The 22009-nt window shown below is 36.0% G+C and overlaps 1 protein-coding gene across 2 annotated transcripts in view; it reads left to right on the plus strand.

The window, feature by feature from the left end:
- Nucleotides 1-20761, plus strand: part of LOC126470348 (NIF3-like protein 1) — a 97909-nt gene extending 77148 nt beyond the window's left edge. Inside the window, exons 5-8 of one of the 2 annotated variants that reach the window (XM_050098141.1) lie at nt 7118-7217; nt 10720-10858; nt 13261-13364; nt 19777-20761. In XM_050098141.1, the coding sequence (XP_049954098.1) occupies nt 7118-7217; nt 10720-10858; nt 13261-13364; nt 19777-19944 (511 nt within the window). In that variant the 3' untranslated portion in view covers nt 19945-20761. The remainder of the gene's footprint in view (nt 1-7117; nt 7218-10719; nt 10859-13260; nt 13365-19776) is intronic. The other variant, XM_050098149.1, reaches the window with a different exon arrangement.
- Nucleotides 20762-22009: the final 1248 nt, after the last annotated feature.

A 22009-nucleotide genomic window follows, 5' to 3' on the forward strand; every position in this document is an offset into this window, starting at 1 on the left:
GTGATGAGCATGATCATAGAAGGTAGCATTGCATTAACATGCAGAAGACTGATGTGATGTGATGTATCACCTGAAGCCCATGTGTGGGGGGGGGGGACTGAGGACGTGTGACGCGGGAGGTGCAGAAGTGTGGTTGACTCTCATGGAAGGTACAACCTTAGCTGCAGAATGCAAAAATGTAGAAGTCAGAACATACGGAGCCAGAGAGGGGGCAGTATCATTAAAAGGCAAGTAGTGTAAAGGTACCAGTGGCAGTGCTGAAGCATGTAGAACAGTAGTTGTACATTGTGAGGTAACTCAGTTTAATGGTAGTATGTGGAAGACAACAAATTTCAGACCCACAGTCTCGCCACGCAATGTAATGGGGTAGCACAGAGTTCGACACATTGTACATTGGATTCTTAATTAATAAATTGTACTTGCAGAAGTAATTAAACAACAGAATAACATTCAATGAAATGTAGGCAAGTCCGGACCTGTACACTCTGAGGTCGAGAAAATACACACTAATCACATTTCCAGTATACTGCATCCAGATGTGGCAAGCTATAAAACTGGCAAATATAAGGGTCCAACAAAAGATAATTGCACTGTGAGTCTGTGACAAAGCGCAAATCCTCATTGTAGGTGTCAAAAATGATGTTTGTGAGTGTTGCCAGGGTCACAAACATAGTAATTGTGGTCCTAACGATGATATGGTAAAAGATGGAAATCACCAACGAGTGATTCATTATCAAAAACTAGTGAAACGTAAAAGCACAGTAATATTGAACAACTCATAATGGTGTATGGACACAAAGGCCATGAGAGCAGAGGCAAAGATCATAACATCGAAGATGAACGATAGTGTTCTAGTGGTTGATGGTCGCCCCAGCTCTTTAACTCTGCATTGATGTATATGCTTCTATAAAGCCTGTTGACTGATTTAAGCTGTGTGTCAGACTGATACTTGAACCTGGACCTTTGCCTTTAGTGGACTTTTGTATCTCACTGATGAACAAGGCTATTCATTGTTGGTGGGAAACATCATTCAGCTATTTGTGAATGCTGGAATCCACTGCAAAGACTTCAATACAACTCATATTCTTAGAATCTTTCCATGTGGAAGTTGTAGTTTTGCCCCATCTTTAATGAACAATATTACTTAAAGCCCCTCTCTAAGGAGCAGAATTCTTTCTTTTTAATAGACAATTTTAAGAAAACCATCTACTTGTGGTAGCTTAATTTTTCTTTTGTTATCATCAGACAAATACTGGGTTTTTTGTTTAAAGATATCACCTGTTGTGCTCCATTATGAAGTTTACAATAGAATCAATTTCATATTTGTGTGTTATTAGACTAGAAACAATTGTGGCCATATACATAGTATGTTAGTACTCATGTGCTCAACACAAATTTTGCTGACCATACTTCTACATTCTTGTGTATCTTGTTTTCACTTGGGCTATGATGGATACACAAACAAAGATACTTTTAAATGGAGTTTGTTCCGAGAGAAAGAATGCTGGAGAAAGAATGCTGACTTGTAAAGAGTAGCAACCATACTCCCCTTCCTGTCATTAGATGAGTGTTGCCCAGAAAATATTAGATACAGGCTCCCAGGTAGATGCTATTTTTCTTGACTTCCGGAAGGCGTTCGATACAGTTCCGCACTGTCGCCTGATAAACAAAGTAAGAGCCTACGGAATATCAGACCAGCTGTGTGGCTGGATTGAAGAGTTTTTAGCAAACAGAACACAGCATGTTGTTATCAATGGAGAGACGTCTACAGACGTTAAAGTAACCTCTGGCGTCCCACAGGGGAGTGTTATGGGACCATTGCTTTTCACAATATATATAAATGACTTAGTAGATAGTGTCGGAAGTTCCATGCGGCTTTTCGCGGATGATGCTGTAGTATACAGAGAAGTTGCTGCATTAGAAAATTGTAGCGAAATACAGGAAGATCTGCAGCGGATAGGCACTTGGTGCAGGGAGTGGCAACTGACCCTTAACATAGACAAATGTAATGTATTGCGAATACATAGAAAGAAGGATCCTTTATTGTATGATTATATGATAGCGGAACAAACACTGGTAGCAGTTACTTCTGTAAAATATCTGGGAGTATGCGTACGGAACGATTTGAAGTGGAATGATCATATAAAACTAATTGTTGGTAAGGCGGGTACCAGGTTGAGATTCATTGGGAGAGTGCTTAGAAAATGTAGTCCATCAACAAAGGAGGTGGCTTACAAAACACTCGTTCGACCTATACTTGAGTATTGCTCATCAGTGTGGGATCCGTACCAGGTCGGGTTGACGGAGGAGATAGAGGAGATCCAAAGAAGAGCGGCGCGTTTCGTCACTGGGTTATTTGGTAACCGTGATAGCGTTACGGAGATGTTTAATAAACTCAAGTGGCAGACTCTGCAAGAGAGGCGCTCTGCATCGCGGTGTAGCTTGCTCGCCAGGTTTCAAGAGGGTGCGTTTCTGGATGAGGTATCGAATATACTGCTTCCCCCTACTTATACTTCCCGAGGAGATCACGAATGTAAAATTAGAGAGATTAGAGCGCGCACGGAGGCTTTCAGACAGTCGTTCTTCCCGCGAACCATACGCGACTGGAACAGGAAAGGGAGGTAATGACAGTGGCACGTAAAGTGCCCTCCGCCACACACCGTTGGGTGGCTTGCGGAGTATCAATGTAGATGTAGATGTAGATGAACCTCATAGTGTAACCATCGACAACTACTTAAGATGGCCTTTAAATGGTTTACCACCTGTTACTAACCATACAAGGAGGCCTTCAGTATCTTCCAGGATCATTTCAGTAGGTAACATTCCTCGATATATAACCAGCAGCTATTGGTAGTGGCATTGGAGAGCAATCTTACACAGGCAACACTTGCAAATTTTACTTGTCACAAAACTCATCTGATTTACATACCTATGGAACCTTCTGGCAGAAGCTTTCAAAGTACTCATAAAAAGCTGTTGTACATTGCAGCTGGTGCGTAGCCAATTCCAGTCTGGTACAGTTCTACAAAATGTTTGTTGAGATTCATCTGAATTATGACTGTACTGCTCCAACACTTATAAAAACTGCAAAACCAAAAATGACAGATGTGACTGATATGAACTTTATGCCCCAGAATATATATATATAGAACAGTCCAGAAAAGATCCAGTGTACAGACCTGAACTAGACTTAAGATGGTAGCTCTGGTGCCATATTTTGAGGCTCTGGGAATTGGAATGGCAGGCTACAAGTTTAGAGCAATTAAAGAGTCGACTAAAATGTGGCATACATTTTTCCAGGTCTCTCAGAAAGATGCCAGTGTGTTGTGCCGACTATGCATTGACCATATTAGACTCACCCACAAGTTCCTTTTGCATCGGGAGGATCCCCCTTGCTGCAGGTGCGGTAGTCTATTAACGATAGTGCATGTTCTTGTTGAGTTCACCCTGCTGGCCAATCTTCGGCATGCTTTCACTACCTCAGACACTTTCAGATGACATGACAGCGACTGCCAAAGTGTTGCATTTCCTGAGGGGGACTGGATTTTACTATAAATCATCCACTTCCAGTGTTAGGGGTGGTTGTGAAGGTGAGAGCTCCCCCCTCTGGTGGGTGCCCATCAAGCGACTGCAGATTACTTCCTTACCCTCTCACCTTGTTGCGCCTTTCGTTCCCCCCCCCCCCCCCCCACCCCCCCACCCCCTCCCCACTTTTCTTTTACCTACTGCGGTACTAGTACTGTCACACCCCTTTAAACTCTTTGAGTTGCCTATATAGTTCAAGCAGCCAAGTTCCCATTGTTTTTGCTTTTCACCCTTCGAAATGTGCTTCACATGATAAGGAGGGACTGATGACCCAATACTTTAGTCCCTTAAACACATAATCATCACCACCCTACTGAACTGAATGTGATATTATCTGACTTTTAGAATTAAATATGATGTGATGTCCTACATTCTCCAGTCAAATCTCCTAAATGTCACGACATAGTATCAGTTATTATTGTGTGTGTACATATAGTAGGAGGAATACATGATTGAATTTATAGGTGATTTGAGGATGTACAGCACACACAGCTGCCACTTTTGGTAGTAACAATGGCTGTAACCCGGCCAGCTATCGAGTCTATTTGAATTACAGTTACACACATATCTGACATTTGAGATCTATACAGGAGTTCATCAATCATAATGGCTGTCATGGAAATGTATACAGAAAGAGCAAATAATCAGCCAACTGTTTCCCAGAATTCTAATTATGTATTCATAAACTGGATCATAAATAAGGAAACATTAAGTGCTTTTCAGACAGCATTATATGTAGTAGAGTGGTAGCCTGGATTACATGAAATGGCAGCAACTGATGCATATATAGAGTTCTTGCAGATAATCAAAACGAAAATTGTCTATTTGATCCACAGAAGACCAAAAAATACCCTGTGAACATGTCAAGCCACAGGTAAAATACGGTGAAAGAAAGAACATGGAACACTAGTGAATTGAAAAAATTAAAATGCATTTTACTCCTATTACATGATCACTTCAAAACAGCAGCAGATCCCAATGCAAAGGAAATGTTTTGCAGCATATATTTACAGGAAAAAGACTTTATAGAAAGGATGTAGAACAAGCTGAGAAGAAAAGCATTGATAGGTTCACTGAAAGAACCCACAGCCTGTGCAAGGCGGCCTGGTACCTGATCAATGAACACAGGAAAAAATTGACAAATTACCACATGCTGTACTCAATACACCTTTCAATGATTTTAAAAGTAAACTGCACAAATAGGCAATAGACAATCAATACTACAGTTACAGAATTCTTGGATACTTGTAAGATAGGAATTGAGTTTTAAGCCTATGATAGAAATACTGTACAATTTATTAATGTAGCATAAATAATTTGTACTTGTAATGTAAACACTAACTAATATAGTAAATGTTCTGTATTTTGACATCATTATAAAGCCTATTCCACTGTATGTGGTCAACAGCAGATAAAGAATCTGAACCATGATGAACTGGAGGAAATTACAAAATAATGAAATACTAAGGATTGTAAAATTTTATAAGCCTTCTGGCAGTCAGGATCTATATGGGAAGCCCACTAACGTCCACAAGAAAATTATTCATGATGTTGTTGAACCAGTAACTATGGTAATTAATAACCCTCTCTCTGCAGGTGTATTTCCTGACTCTGAAATGTGCATGGATAGTATTAGTTTATTAAAATTATGATCCAGACAAGGTAGCAAGCTTCAAACAAGTCTCAATAATTCCATTCTTTGCTAAATTCATTGAAACTACAGTGAAAGGCCAAATCTCAAATTAATTTGAAATTGATGAACTCTTCTCATATGCACAGTATGGTTTCCAGAAAGGCAAATCAAACAAGCAGCGGCACTAGACCTGGTTACTTGGATAAAGCACAGTTCTGAAGAAAAAGAATATATAGCAGTGACATTTTATGACCTTAGTAAGGTGTTTGACAGCATTCCTTATTAGATCCTTCTGAAAAAGCTCAGCTGGAGGCACTGTTCTGGCAACCCTCAAATATTAATTGGAAAACAGAAGGCATATCACATCAGTTCAAGGGGTGCTATCATGTGAACAGGAGTTGGATACGGCATGCCTCAGGGATCGGTAAGGGGGCCCCTCCTGTTCCTACTTTTTGTAAATGACTTGAGTACTCATGGACAGTCCTTGCTACATGCGTATGACACAACTTTATACTCAAAAGGCATTAGTGCCAGAAAGGTTCAAGAAGAAGCATATGCTTCATTTGACATGACAAAAGAATGGTTTGTTACAAATAAAATGAAAGCCAATGAAGAAAAAACACAAAAATTGATATGTAGCCTCAGCGACAAAGATTACGTAAACTGGGTAGTGGTTGTGAAACTTCAGGGGTTTTTGGTGGACAGCAAATGCTCTTGGCAAGACCTCACTGCACGTGTGTGTGTGTGTGTGTGTGTGTGTGTGTAATGTCATGAGTCATATACCTCCTGAGAAAATTGAAACATGTGATAACTGATCAGTACCTCCTAATAGTATATTATTCACTGTTTCACAGCCATATTGGCTATGGCTTGTTACTATGGGGCCAGTCTAAAGACTGCACGAAAGTATTATTACTCAAAAAAGCAATGAGGACTGTAATATTGAGTAGGAGACAAGAGTACTCCAGGTCATTATTCAGAAAATTGGGAATAATGACTTTCTACAGTCATTATGTATTTTTGTGCTGCCTTCACTTTAAATAAAATCTAGATTTCTTTAGCAGGAGGCTTGACATACATGACCACATCACCCGCAACAAGGAGAGCATAAATGTACCAACAAATAGATTGTCCAAAACAAGAGGCAGCTTTCTGAATATTGCCCTGAGAATATTCAGATCACTACCCATAGAAGTATTGGTCCTGCCACTGTCTACTCCATCCAGGAATTTTTTTACTGTGAACAAAATCAATGGATTTATCGAAATGTCTCCAAAACTAGTGCATCTGTCAGAGGACCCAGCCATCAATAGCATTTTAAATGTATAAATACTAAAATGCTTAATCTGCTAATTTTTTGTATTGTTACCTATTATTTGTAAATGTAATTTTGTAATTTTTGGCACAGTCTATCCAGACCAGTCAGTAAGAGACCTAGAGAATGCACTGGTCAGGGCAACATTTGAACACTCTCTATAAAGAAGTAGATAAGGAAAGCACGAGCAACATGCACTCTTGTGTTATTGTGTTGAAAGATAATGTTATGAAGACCTTGAAGACAGGGCATTGCCAACAGCCTTAACAGTAAAATTTCTCTTTTATATTTCATTGATTCATTTATTGTGTTATGTAGATCTTTTCAAGACAGACTACTTCTAGGAGTGTGGAACAATTTGACATATATATTACAAAAAAGAAGCAACTTTTATAAACATAGCCTGTATGCTACATTAGTAATCTATCACTATTGTGCTTAATACGATTTGTGCTTATGCCAGCTGAGTTACTCTAGTAATTTAGCAGATTGTTGTTATGTTGAAAAAAAAAAAAAAAAAAAAAAGCTGCTGCCTCCTCAATTATATTCATGTTGTTGTTTATATATTTTGTATCCTTTTTCAGAGAAGTTGTTTCTTGTGGTGATGGGAAGTTATCTTTGAAGATTTCACCTTCCATGTTACCAAAGGTTATGAATGTGTTTAAAATTTCAGCCAATACAAAGGTTTGTACCTCATTTTATTTTTGTTGTTGTTGTGATTATTTAAATAAAAACACTTCAGTCTTGTTAACAGAAATATGAACTCAGTTGGGGTTATTATAACTGTGGCATGCTGTGGTTCAATGGAAACTAGTTAGCATTAATGCAGTAATTAAAGTGATTATACCCTAATTCACAGGGATTCTGAAGTTTCTTTTTAACACCTTTCTGCTCTACAATGAGGGTGATATAAAATTATAGAAGAGATTTATTTATTTATTTTATTTGTCCACAAGATCCTGTAGGTACTTAGAATGTGTAATAAGATGTGAACACAGTTAACACAATACTATTTCTATAATTATAATACATCATTAAGTACTTGTGGTTACAATACAGATTATTGGTACATAATTAATAATATTGCTTCCGTGGTTATAATGAATCCTGCTATGCTGCTTACTGCTTGTATGTTATTTGGTATTTTCCAAATGTCTTTTTTTCCAAGATGAAGAACTCCAGTTTGGCAGAGCTTAGTTTCTTTTCAGTGAATACAGACATTTATTTTTTGCCTTTTAGTGTGGGTGTGCACATCTTTATTTTTGAGGAAGAATGTGGGATTTTCAGTCGCATACTGCTATATGAATACTACAGTTTCATATATATGCAGGCATGGAGGTGGATGAATTAGCAGTTTTTTGAAGAGTGAATTGCCAGATTTTCTGTGTTTAGCACCTTCTATAAATCTTATGATTCTTTTTTGCATTCTGAATAACTTCATGCTGTTTGGAGAAGCTCCTTAGAAAATGACTGTGTACTTCAGAAGTGACTGGACATTTGCATAGTAAACACTTTTAGGCAGCCTTTGCTGCAGCAGCAACTTTTGAGGTTCCTCATCACATAGCAGTATGTGCTCAATTTTTTGATGAAGTTGTCAATATGAGTTCCCCACCTGACATTATCCTGGATCCAGTGATCGAGAAACTCTGTTTACATCTTTGGTTGACAACTGGGTGTTTATAGTTTGTGGGACTTTTCCTTGGCGTTATAGGAGTCCAATGCCACAGTTTCTCCTTCATTTATTATTGGATTATTGTCTGTGAACCATACTGCTGTGCTGCCCAATGTCTTTTTTATGTTTTCTTGTAGTAATTTTTCTGTTTTTGCACCGATGAGAAAGCTTACACCATCTGCAGAATGATAAGCATTTTGACAATGTGTATTTGTCTGTAGGACATATACCTATTGAAGGAACAGCACTGATTATTGGGGAACACTATATTTCATCTCTTGGTAAGCTGAGTAATAGTTTGTACTTCTTTTGTATTCATTGTGTTGTATTTTCACGGTTTCTTTATGTCCACAAAGGTACAACCTGACCAGTTATTAGGTGTTCCTCTGATGCCTTGTTGCTTTAATTTCTGTAGTAGCACCTCACGATCTACAGTATCAAATGCCTTTGATAAGTAAAGGCATACACCAATAATATATTCACCACTTAGGAATTAACAGATAGTAGTATTAACTGAGTGGTTCTTCCTAAACCAGTATTTTTTTTGTTATTATTATTTTTTATTTTTTTTTGCTTAAAACCTGTAAGTCTTTTTTGGAAGACTTTTTCTAAAATTTTTGAAAAAGCTAGACAATAGGGGAATTTGCTTGTAATTGCCAACTTCTTCTGTGTTTCTTCTTTTGGAAACTGGTTTCAATTTTGCAGTTTTTGGACAAGAAGGGAAAGTCCATGATGCCAGTGACCTCTTGCTTAAAAGTCTCAGCAGATTTACAAGTTCACTACACCCTTTTATTATTTTATCAGATATATCATCTCTTCCTGTGGACTGCATAAATCTCTCAGCAGATTTACAATGAGTTCACTACATCCTTTTATTATTTTACCAGGTACATTATTTCTTCCCAAAGGACTATTTCATTTTTGAGGTTTTTGTGACAGTCAGAATTTCTTCTTCACTGGTTGTCCGCATGTACAACGATATAGTAGAACTGGTAATCTTAGATGGCAGTGCTGCTGCATTTTGGTTACTTGGGTTAATTTTAAAGAGCCAACTTACATTTGTAAAATATTTGTTGAAGGTATTTGCTACTTTCATTGGGTCTGTTGTTTCCTGTTCATCTTGACATAACTTGATATTGGCATTTTTGGTAGTGATGTTACGTGTCTGTTGTTTCTACATAGCTTTTGTCTTGTTTCCAGCAGGCAGCATGTAAAGATAGTCTGTTTTTACTTTTGATCCCATAAATAACTTTTTTTTGGCAATATCTTTGTTTAAAAGTGCTCTTTATAATATTTTGTTAGATTGCCAGTTTCTTCTTTGTAGTAACAAAAGAACTTAGAGAAAGTTTTTGTTATATCTACTGATTATCAGTATTTGTCTGCAATCAGTATATGGTTAATGCTCACTTCAGTTGAAGCACATCTGATGGCTGGGTAGAGGACTAAGTAAGTTTTTAATTGGCATTTTCAAGTGTAAAAATCTAAAATATATGAAGTTTGCCCAGAAAGTAATGCACTGTATTTTTTTCTTCAACAATTCTTTATTGAACATAATGAGAATTACGTAATGAGGATGGTGTTTTATCTACACAGCCTATTTTTCCACGCAATCTTCATCCTGTTCTATGGCCTTCCTCCAGCACAAAACAAGGGCATGTATGCCCTGTAGGTACCAATCCTTGTCCTTGCGGAGCCAGTGCTTTGCTTTGTAAACTTCCTCTGCTGATTGACAGATGCAGCACCAAGTGCTGAGTCATAATTTGTCTGTTCTCTTGAATGACAACATCAGCTCGCTGCAACATGTCAGATATGACAGCTGTGGATGGTCTCCCCGAACACTGCAAATCGTGATCTGCTGAATTCCCTCCTGAAGACCTCACCCACTGTGCCCAGTGACTATCTGTACTTCTGTCGACAGCAGATGCTCCATAGACTTTGCACAAGCATTTGTGAATATTCCCCTTAATTTCTTTCTCCACAGTGAGAAATTCGTTGACGGCACATTGCTTGCAACGTACATCACCTACAGAATCCATTTTGAAACTGTCCTGCAGCTACACTATCTGTTGCAAGTGACAGAAACTCGATGTGCTCACTCAGGAGACTTTAAATAATACGTACATAACATTTTGCATTTATAGCATTGTTTTCAGCTGAGAAAAAAAAAGATGTATTCTTTCTGGGCAACCCTCATAAATAAAAAAATGCATAATATGGATCAGACAGCAATTTATCCTGTATAGTTATTAATGAAGGTGCCACCCTTTTAATTATTCTGAGGTATAAACTGATTAGACAGTGCTAACTGTAGAGCTAGTCTGCAATCAACAATTAGAGGATTTTGCGAATATAATGTGCCCTCATCTTAATACGCACAAAAAGAGCACAAAGGAAATTTATGTCCAGTACTATTCTTATTTTGCTGTCATGCAGTTGTATGCAGAATATATTTTAATCTTCTGTTTGCAGAGAGGGACACTTATGATTTTCTTACAAGTTAATTGTTCATTTCAGGTTACAATTCCAGAATGTGGAATGGGTCGTATGTGCTATCTTAAATCACCACAACCATTGACAGAAATTGTTGAGACTGTAAAGAAACATGTCAAAATTCCACATCTTCGTCTTGCTCTTGCTGTTGGGAAGAATAATGGTACATTCTGTAAATTAGATGCATAATTAATGTATAAGAACTCTACATTTTTTGTATAATCTTTTTTTGATGCTATGTGATTGAGATCTAATTACTTTTTAAAGTGAATAGCAAAGTATTACAGCTCTCAATACTTAAATTTGACAATTATTCTTTTGTGTACACAAATTAAGAAGAGTCTAAACAAGCCAGGCAAACCCCCCATTGAAATTCACTGCATGTATAACTTTCAACTTCTGTTTTTAGTTTACTACTTTATCTTCTTTTACTCTGCACTCTTTTAAGTAAATGTGTGGCTCTCTGTGATCTTCTTTCTCTGTTCCTTTTTATTCTGTGCTTTCTGAGTCACTTTTATTGCTTTGTGTCCATATCTGTGGTATCTGCTATTTCATGGTCCATGAATTACCATGTGAGTCAAGTTACTCTTGAAGAATTTAACATCTCCTAGGCACTCTTTTATCTTAATAAAATGAACCAATAACTTTGACTACACCCACCTGTTGTTTAAGTGCATGTTAATAGTAATTTATTTTTTAAATATAAGATATTTTTATTTTGAAGACAAAATATGCGAAATATTTGTTCTCCATCACAAATGATTAAATAAAATTGAGTATGAAGAAATTTATGATACTACATGGAGAGAACGACGTAACTGAACCATTTAGAAAGTTTAATTGTTACTTAACTATTTTGACTTATATGCAGCAATTAGTACCAGGTAACACTGTGCACGTTCAATTGACATTACATGAGAGTTCATGGAGGCTTCAGTAAAAAATAATAATTTTGGCAGTATATTGGGGGGAGGGGGAGAGGAGGGGGGTGGAAAGGGGGGGTGGGGGTGGAAGAGAGAGCGCATTTATTAAGGTGAAAGCTTGAAAGTTAGTGTGATCTTTTGATCTGTTATATATATACATCTGTGAAAGATCGATCTTTCAGTACTTGATTTTCCCCTTTTTGTTCATTGTTTTCATCTTGTAATCTTGATTATCATAATAGACAATGATTTTCATAGATTTGTGAGACTCTTCACTCCTCAGTATAGTATGATCCAATTAAATAATTTTGTCAGTATAGCATGAGATACATTATGCGTTAATACACATTTGATCTGATTTAAACTGATTCCAGACAATCAGATGTTGATATACTAATTCTAGCTACACTACAATCAACTGCCATGTGACTGACAGCAAAAATCAGAGCTATGTATAATAGATTGAGTGAGTTACTTGGCTTATATTTTCAGTTGTCTTGTTCCATTATCTTGTTTCTCGGCTTCAGTACACTCAGGTTTTCAAACATGTCTTGGCCTTCAGTGTTTTCAAGTAACTGATGACCACAATATTTTACTGTTAATTTATCTCACTCTCTAAAGATTAAGCAGTTTATGTAGTGGTGCAGATGTAAAATTTTTATTTTTCAATTCTACTACAATATTTTTGATTAAGAAATTAGACTTGTATACACTGATAAGCTGCTCTTCACTGATGTGGCCCACTCTGTAATCTAGTTGATGGTAACACAAAAATGTAACATTTTCCCCCCTTGTATGTTGCCCTTCCCCCTCCCCCCCCTCCCCCTCCCTTATTTTCTTGGTAGCGAAAAACGGTGTAAGGACTGATGAGCTGGTGGTGAAGTTGATTACTGTTTGATGGTTTATGTTGCACACTGTCATCTCACCCAAATCTTAATGTTTGATTGCAGAATGATGTGGATTTTTCTGCCTACCTCTCATAAATTACCAAATTTATTGAAAATGTGATATATATATAATTGGTTTTTGAGTTATTCTTACACAACCATCTTTCATTTGGAACTGTTGCCTGTAAATTATGTAGTAAATGATACCCTGAGACTTACGGTATATCTCTTAGTGAGATTTTTTTCATCTGAGAGAAGTCTACAACATGGTTTCCTCCCAATACTGTCTTAGTGATGGATTGCTCATTAATTATGTTTACATAACACTTAGATGGTCACATGTTCATATTGCCCTTCACAAGAAACTGTGTAATAAAGCAACGCTATTAGGCATAAATGAAGATACTCTTTCTTCAGGCCAGTTATGCAGTTGTTGTGAAGAAGATTGAATGGGAACAGTGTAAGGAAGGAAATGAAAGTGAATGAATGATTTATTTATTTTTAATGTGTAATTAAACCTTTGATAATAGTAGGATGGATGTGTGGATGGGTGGATAGATGGATGGATGGATGAAAGAGGAATGATTCATATTGTACAGTTAGCTACCTTTTTTATCATTTTGTTGTGAAAAACTGTGGTGCAGTAAATAATAGTCACTCTGGTGAAGGAACGCCTCATTTTATGTCACAAATAATAGTAAAAGCAATTGTGAATTGTGAAGGTATTAATTTTTTGACATTCATTTTTTCTCCAGATTCATTGGTATCCACTATTGCTATTTGTGCTGGTTCGGGAGCTTCTGTATTGAGAGGAGTTAAGGCAGATCTCTATCTGACTGGTGAGATGTCTCATCATGAGGTAAATTGTACAGATGCAAAATAAAACTTTATTCCCATTGCAGATGTAGTGTGTTGAATGCGTGTGATGCAGTAACAAACTTATGTAGGATAACTAAATATATGTAGCTATTTATTTATTGTGAATTTGGACTGACCACATTAGGGACTTGAGGCCATTTTGTACATTGGATCAGAACCAGTACATACCAAAAATTATTACAAAACGTTGTAACTTTCTGTGTATACTTGTGGTTCAGCTATATACATCTGAGAAATTATTATGAGACTAATTATGATTACCAATGCTGATAATAATAATAATAATAATAATAATAATAATAATAACAATAGCATAGCAATAGCATAATCAAGGGAAAACACACTAAACAAGATGATTACATATTGGATAACCACAGCGACTGTATAGAAGCGATGGAAAAAACAGATGCCTATAAATATCTAGGATACAGACAAAAAAATAGGAATAGATAACACAAATATTAAAGAAGAACTAAAAGAAAAATATAGACAAAGACTAACAAAAATACTAAAAACAGAATTGACAGCAAGAAACAAGACAAAAGCTATAAATACTTATGCTATACCAATATGGAGTAGTGAAATGGAGTAACACAGACCTAGAAGCACTCAATACACTTACACGATCACAATGCCACAAATATAGAATACATCACATACATTCAGCAACAGAAAGATTCACATTAAGCAGAAAGGATGGAGGAAGGGGATTTATCGACATAAAAAACCTACATTATGGACAGGTAGACAATTTAAGAAAATTCTTTATGGAACGAGCAGAAACTAGCAAAATATACAAAGCAATCACTCATATAAATACATCAGCTACACCATCGCAATTTCATAACCACTTCTACAACCCTTTAGATCACATAACATCAACAGATACGAAGAAAGTAAATTGGAAAATGAAAACACTACGTGGCAAGCACCCGTATCATCTAACACAGCCACACATCGATCAAGATGCATCCAACACATGACTAAGAAAAGGCAATATATACAGTGAGATGGAAGGATTCATGATTGCAATACAGGATCAAACAATAAACACCAGATATAACAGCAAGCATATTATTAAAGATCCCAATACCACAACAGATAAATGCAGACTTTGCAAACAACAAATAGAAACAGTAGGTCACATCACAAGTGGATGTACTATACTAGCAAATACAGAGTCCCCCAAAAGACATGACAATGTAGCAAAAATAATACATCAACAACTTGCCATACAACGTAAACTAATAAAACAACACATTCCCACATACAAGTATGCACCACAAAATGTACTGGAGAATGATGAATACAAATTATACTGGAACAGAACCATTATAACAGATAAAACACCACCACATAACAAACCTGACATCATACTCACCAATAAAAAGAAGAAATTAACACAACTAATCGAAATATCCATACCCAATATGACAAATATACAGAAGAAAACAGGAGAAAAAATTGAAAAATACATCCAAATGGCTGAGGAAGTCAAGGACATGTGGCATCAGGATAAAGTTGACATTATACCAATTATACTCTCAACTACAGGAGTCATACCACACAATATCCACCAGTACATCAACGCAATACAGCTACATCCAAACATATATATACAACTACAGAAATCTGTAATTATTGATACATGTTCAATTACCCGAAAGTCCCTAAATGCAATGTAACATATACCGTACAGTTAAAAGGAAGTCACGCTTGATCAAGGTCCGCATCACTTTCCATTTTTAACCAGACAGGAAAGAACAAATAATAATAATACCTGTGGAGGCCCGGGAAAAAAATAGGCCTCCGGTATGTTCTGCCAGTTATAAAAGGCGACGAAAAGAACAAACCACTAATAGGGCTAACCCCCCTTTTAGTGTGATTAGTTGGTTCAGGACAGAACTAATGAAGCCTCGGACAAGCGCTGTCATGGTCGGAGATGACGCTTGAACCCTATGCCCGTCCACAATGATAACGACACTGCTAGCCACACGGAAAATGATTTAAATCCAAATAGAGGTGTTTTTCAGGATATGCTTCCTGCAACCACTCTAGAAGGAAACCAAAGACAGAGGATGAGATGGTCAGATGAAGTTAACCGGCACCTCATGTCCTGTTATTACCAAGCAACAAACTTAGGAACCAACACAACTGGATACAGAGCACAAGTATACACAACATTTATTACCAGATACCCAGAATTAAAATTTTTACCAGAACAATGACTAGCTGATCAGATCCATGTAATAATAAAAAAATAACAGGATACCCCAGTCAGAATTAGAAAACATCAAACAACAAGTACAACAAATACTGGAACAAAATAATGTGCAATCAGAAGAAGAAGAAAATACAGTAATGGACTCAAACATCCCAGAGCATACAAACAAAGAACAACAGGCATCAATTAAACAGTCAGAGGAAAACGAAATCTTAAGACAGCCACCAGAATAAGCACAAATAGAACATGAAGTGACACACATGTTAGATATAGAAGAAAAACTTCAGCTGACATATATAGAATACAAAGACACAAATACAGACATTAGACCATTCTTGCATAGACCACCAAATAACCCACAAGTCAAAACAACAATAACAACTATCAACACAATCATACACAACAAAATAAATGAAAATATAACTATGGAAGAGTTACAACTACTGGTTTATGTAGGAGCACTCACTACACTAAATATACACACTAGGCAGAGATCAGAAACAACCAATACACAGAAGAAACCCACAAAACCAGCATGGCAACACGGGCTACAGATCAGAAAAGAAAAACTGAGAAAAGAGATCAGACAGCTAACACAATTTATAAGAAATGAAATATCAGACAAAAAATGAAAAAGGTTAGGTAAAATCTCACAACAAGAAGGGATAGAGCAATTAGATGAAAAGAAGCAGAAATTACAAGCATATGCCAAATGACTTAGAAGATACAAAAAGAAAAAAAAGTGAAAATAGAAGGAAACAAAACCAAACATTCAACACAAACCAAAAGAAATTTTACCAGACAATAGGTAACACGCACATTAAAATAGACAATCCACCAAACATAACAGACATGGAACACTTCTGGAGCAACATTTGGTCAAACCCGGTACAACATCACGGGCATGCACGGTGGATACAAGCAGAAACAGACACATGCAAGATGATACCACTAATGCCTGAAGTGATAATTTTGCAACATGAAGTCACCCAAGCAATTAATTCTACTCAAAATTGGAAATCCCCTGGAAAAGATAAAATAGCAAATTTCTGGCTAAAGAAGTTCAGCTCATCACATTCACATCTAACTAAATTATTTAACAGTTACATTGCAGACTCATACACATTCCCTGATACACTTACATATGGAGTAACTTATCTGAAACCTAAAGATCAAGCAGACACAGCAAACCCTGCTAAATATCACCCCATAACATGCATACCAACAATATACATTACACAGAAATTAATGACACATACAACACAGAACAAAATTATAAATGAAGAACAAAAACGCTGTTGCAAAGGAGCATGAGGATGTAAAGAACAACTGATAATAGATGCAGAGGTGACATATCAAGCTAAAACTAAACAAAGGTCGCTACACTACGCATACATTGATTACCAAAAAGCTTTCGATAGTGTACCCCACCCATGGTTACTACAAATATTGGAAATATACAAGGTGGATCCTAAATTGATATAGTTCCTAAACACAGAAATGAAAAATTGGAAAACCACACTTAATATCCAAACAAATTCAAATAATATCACATCACAGCCAATACAGATTAATCTTGGAATATACCAAGGAGACTGATTAAGTCCTTTCTGGTTCTGCCTTGCTCTGAACCCACTATCCAACATGCTAAATAATACAAATTATGGATACAATATTAGTGGAACATACCAACACAAAATCACACATTTGCTATACGTGGATGATCTAAAACGACTGGCAGCAACAAATCAACAACTCAACCAATTACTAAAGATAACAGAAGTATTCAGCAATGATATAAATATGGCTTTTGGAACAGACAAATGTAAGAAAAATAGTATAGTCAAGGGAAAACACACTAAACAAGAAGATTACATATTGGATAACCACAGCGACTGCATAGAAGCGATGGAAAAAACAGACGCCTATAAATATCTAGGATACAGACAAAAAATAGGAATAGATAATACAAATATTAAAGAAGAACTAAAAGAAAAATATAGACAAAGACTAAGAAAAATACTGAAAACAGAATTAACAGCAAGAAACAAGACAAAAGCTATAAATACTTACGCTATACCAATATTGACCTACTCATTTGGAGTAGTGAAATGGAGTAACACAGACCTAGAGGCACTCAATTCACTTACACGATCACAATGCCACAAATATAGAATACATCACATACATTCAGCAACAGAAAGATTCACATTAAGCGGAAAGGAAGGAGGAAGGGGATTTATCGTCATAAAAAACCTACATTATGGACAGGTAGACAATTTAAGAAAATTCTTTATAGAATGAGCAGAAACTAGTAAAATACACAAAGCAATCACTCATATAAATACATTGGCTACACCACTGCAATTTCATAACCACTTCTACAACCCTTTAGATCACATAACATCAACAGATACGAAGAAAATAAATTGGAAAAAGAAAACACTACGTGGCAAGCACCCATATCATCTAACACAGCCACACATCGATCAAGACACATCCAACACATGACTAAGAAAAGACAATATATACAGTGAGATGGAAGGATTCATGATTGCAATACAGGATCAAACAATAAACACCAGACATAACAGCAAGCATATTATTAGAGATCCTAATACCACAACAGATAAATGCAGACTTTGCAAACAACAAATAGAAACAGTAGGTCACACCACAAGCGGATGTACAATACTAGCAAATACAGAATACCCCAGAAGACATGACAATGTAGCAAAAATAATACAACAGCAACTTGCCATACAACGTAAACTAATAAAACAACACATTCCCACATACAAGTATGCACCACAAAATGTACTGGAGAATGATAAATACAAATTATACTGGAACAGAACCATTATAACAGATAAAACACCACCACATAACAAACCTGACATCATACTCACCAATAAAAAGAAGAAATTAACACAACTAATCGAAATATCCATACCCAATACGACAAATATACAGAAGAAAACAGGAGGAAAAGATTGAAAAATACATCCAAATGGCTGAGGAAGTCAAGGACATTTGGCATCAGGATAAAGTTGACATTATACCAATTATACTCTCAACTACAGGAGTCATACCACACAATATCCGCCAGTGCATCAACGCAATACAGCTACATCCAAACATATATATACAACTACAGAAATCTGTAATTATTGATACATGTTCAATTACCCGAAAGTCCCTAAATGCAATGTAACATATACCGTACAGTTAAAAGGAAGTCGCGCTTGATCAAGGTCCGCGTCACTTTCCATTTTTAACCAGACATAACATCTGAGACAGGAAAGAATAATAATAATAACAACAATAATAGTAATAAAAATAACAATAATCATAAATGGCACTAATTATAATAGTAAAGGACCTTAAAAATGACAATAATATTGAATAGTTTAGCACATTTGAAGTCATGTTTAGTATTATCGGGAACAGAAGGGATAGTGAAAAAGGAGAAGATTGAAATGACATTTGCATTAACTGTTAAGAAAGAACAGATTATCAGTATAGGACAATGCAGAGGGAGAACTGGTGGGGGAAAGGGGTTTGACAAGAGTGAGCAGCAGACAAGTATATGGAAGAGATAGCTATTGCGATAAAGGAGGGAATATTAACTGTCTTCTGAAGTTTGAAAGGAATTCAATTTGTATGATATTTTGAGGAAGATCATTCCAGTCAGGTTTCTGATACAGAAACTGATTTATAGAAGATGCATGTGTTATGTAATGATGTGGAGAGGATTTTACTTTGTTGAGAATGTGTATTTTTGCTGTTCTCTTCAGATAATAATGTAAGAGTTGGAAATAAGTAAGTGAGAGTGCAATGATTGAGAAGGCAACAGGGCAAACATTGGGTACGACAGTCTTTATGCTTATCAGCACATAGCCATGATAAAAGGAAACTTTTGTTGTTTTTCTTCCAAGTGAGTTTGCACCAGTTGCAGCTTATTTAAAAGATAAAATTCAACTTTCACATTTAGAGGCTTCCAAACATTCTCTAAGACTGTTGCTGAGCAAGCAGTATCTCAGGAATTATTGCACATTCAGAGCAGTCCAACACCCACTGATTTTTCGATGTTGTAATTTTTCAGTGATGTAAGTAAAATGTAACTTTGTAAACATGTATTTTGTGAAATTATGTGCTGTTGTTTCAGGTACTGGATGCTGTGCATGATGGTCATCATGTGATACTGTGTGAGCATAGCAATTCTGAAAGGGGTTTCCTGACATATTTTGCTGACATATTAGCTAATAAACTTCTTGATGGCAAAGTTCAAGTATTAGTATCAGTTGCTGATAAAGATCCACTTCAAGTTGTTTAAAATTAAAATATATGCTACTGAAAGCTGACATTTTTAATATATTTTGAATTACAATTATTATAAGCACATACTGTTCTGCAGTGTTATAAACCTTAAGAAGAGTTTTCACACAACAAATCTTTTCTTTTACTGGTTAACTTTTTTTTTTCTTTTGAGATATAGAGGTTGTGTTATACAATGTTTGCTTGATTATCAAAATGGTTACAATTACTGTTTATAGTTTAAAATAAATGGTACTGCATACAATATATTTGTCATAAATTGAACAAATAGATATTTGCTGACGTATAGGGAGAAAATGTTATGGTAATCTGGTTTACAATGTTTGTTCTGTGGGTGACACATTGACTCTGTATGTAAGAGTAGAGTGCATTCACATGCTGTGTAATTTGCTACATGCTCACAGCTTGTAAATTTCAGTCAGTGTTTGTTGTTGATTGTAACTGCAATGTACAATTTCCAAATGCTCTTTATTCATAAAAGTCTACAATGATTAAGAAATTATAATTTTTTATTAATCTGCAGTTCCTGGTAATCACACAATTTTTACTTTTGTGCTTGTTCTGCTCTCAGAGCAATTACTGAAATTAAGTGAAAAGTCATGTGAATTATTATAATTTGTCACTATATTCTTAGAAAAAAACCTAATTATCCATGTTTCTTACTGAAAAGAGATGAAAGGCCTTGTTATTACTTGTGGATCTGACACGAATGATTAGCTGTTCAAACCACTGTTTAATGCTGTGTTTCCTAAACTTTGTTCCATGGAACGTGTATGAAACTAAAAAGTAAAAATATAAATATAAATAACTACTAACCCTCACTTCCACTTATTGATTACAGCACATCAGAGATTTAGTGTCCAGTAAAAGGAATGAACTTAATATTTGTCTTGAGCAGATTTTCATTACAAATGGATGAAACTAACAGTGCAGTTTCACTTGGGTTATTGATTGTAATAGTTAAGCATCTGCACAAAAATATGTTATTGAAGAGTCTTCTTTTATGCTAATCTCTACCAACATGTACTACTACATTGGAAATATTGGGTTGTGTAAAATAGTTTTCTTGAAGAGATTAAAATGTCATGAGACGAAGGCTCTGAGTTGCATAATTAACAGTGGTGTATAGCTTATTAAAATACCACCAAAATACAACAGCATGATCTATAGGCAATCACTTGCTTTGAGAACTAAAAAAATAAACGAGAATGTTCTTGATGAGGTTATCAATATCATTAACTTAATAAAGTCCTGGCCGCTAAACTATCATTTATTCAAAATACTATACTAGGAAATATCTTCTTTTACTTACTGAGGCCTGTTGGTTATCCTTAGGAATAATACTAACCTGTATTTTTTGGCTGAGGTATGAATTACATGCTTTCCATTTAGAATACAGTTTCAAATTGAAGGGCTGATTATTTGATAGAAATTGGCTGCTAAATGTTTCCTTCTTAAGTGCATTTTTACAGAGATCAATGAACTTGATCTAATCCTTCAAAGCAAACAAATAATTGTATTTACTGCTCATGAAAAAACAACCCTTTCAAGAAAAAGATGGGATATTTGATAATTTGTGTATACCCACATATGTTTGATTGCTTTGCAACAATAAAAGACATTTTTGGAGACAAAGAGTTTGAAATAAGATAGAATTCTATTCAATAGGGTTTGAACTAAGCTTTTAATCTGTATTCTCTAAATGAATATCATATTAAATATCAAATTATATATAAAAACAAAGATGAGGTGACTTACCGAACAAAAGCGCTGGCAGGTCGATAGACACACAAACAAACACAAACATACACACAAAATTCAAGCTTTCGCAACAAACTGTTGCCTCATCAGGAAAGAGGGAAGGAGAGGGGAAGACAAAAGGAAGTGGGTTTTAAGGGAGAGGGTAAGGAGTCATTCCAATCCCGGGAGCGGAAAGACTTACCTTAGGGGGAAAAAAGGACAGGTATACACTCGCACACACGCACATATCCATCCACACATACAGACACAAGCAGACAAGGAATATGTCTGCTTGTGTCTGTATGTGTGGATGGATATGTGCG

Source organism: Schistocerca serialis, chromosome 1 (assembly GCF_023864345.2).
Source record: "Schistocerca serialis cubense isolate TAMUIC-IGC-003099 chromosome 1, iqSchSeri2.2, whole genome shotgun sequence".
Lineage (NCBI taxonomy): Eukaryota > Metazoa > Arthropoda > Insecta > Orthoptera > Acrididae > Schistocerca > Schistocerca serialis.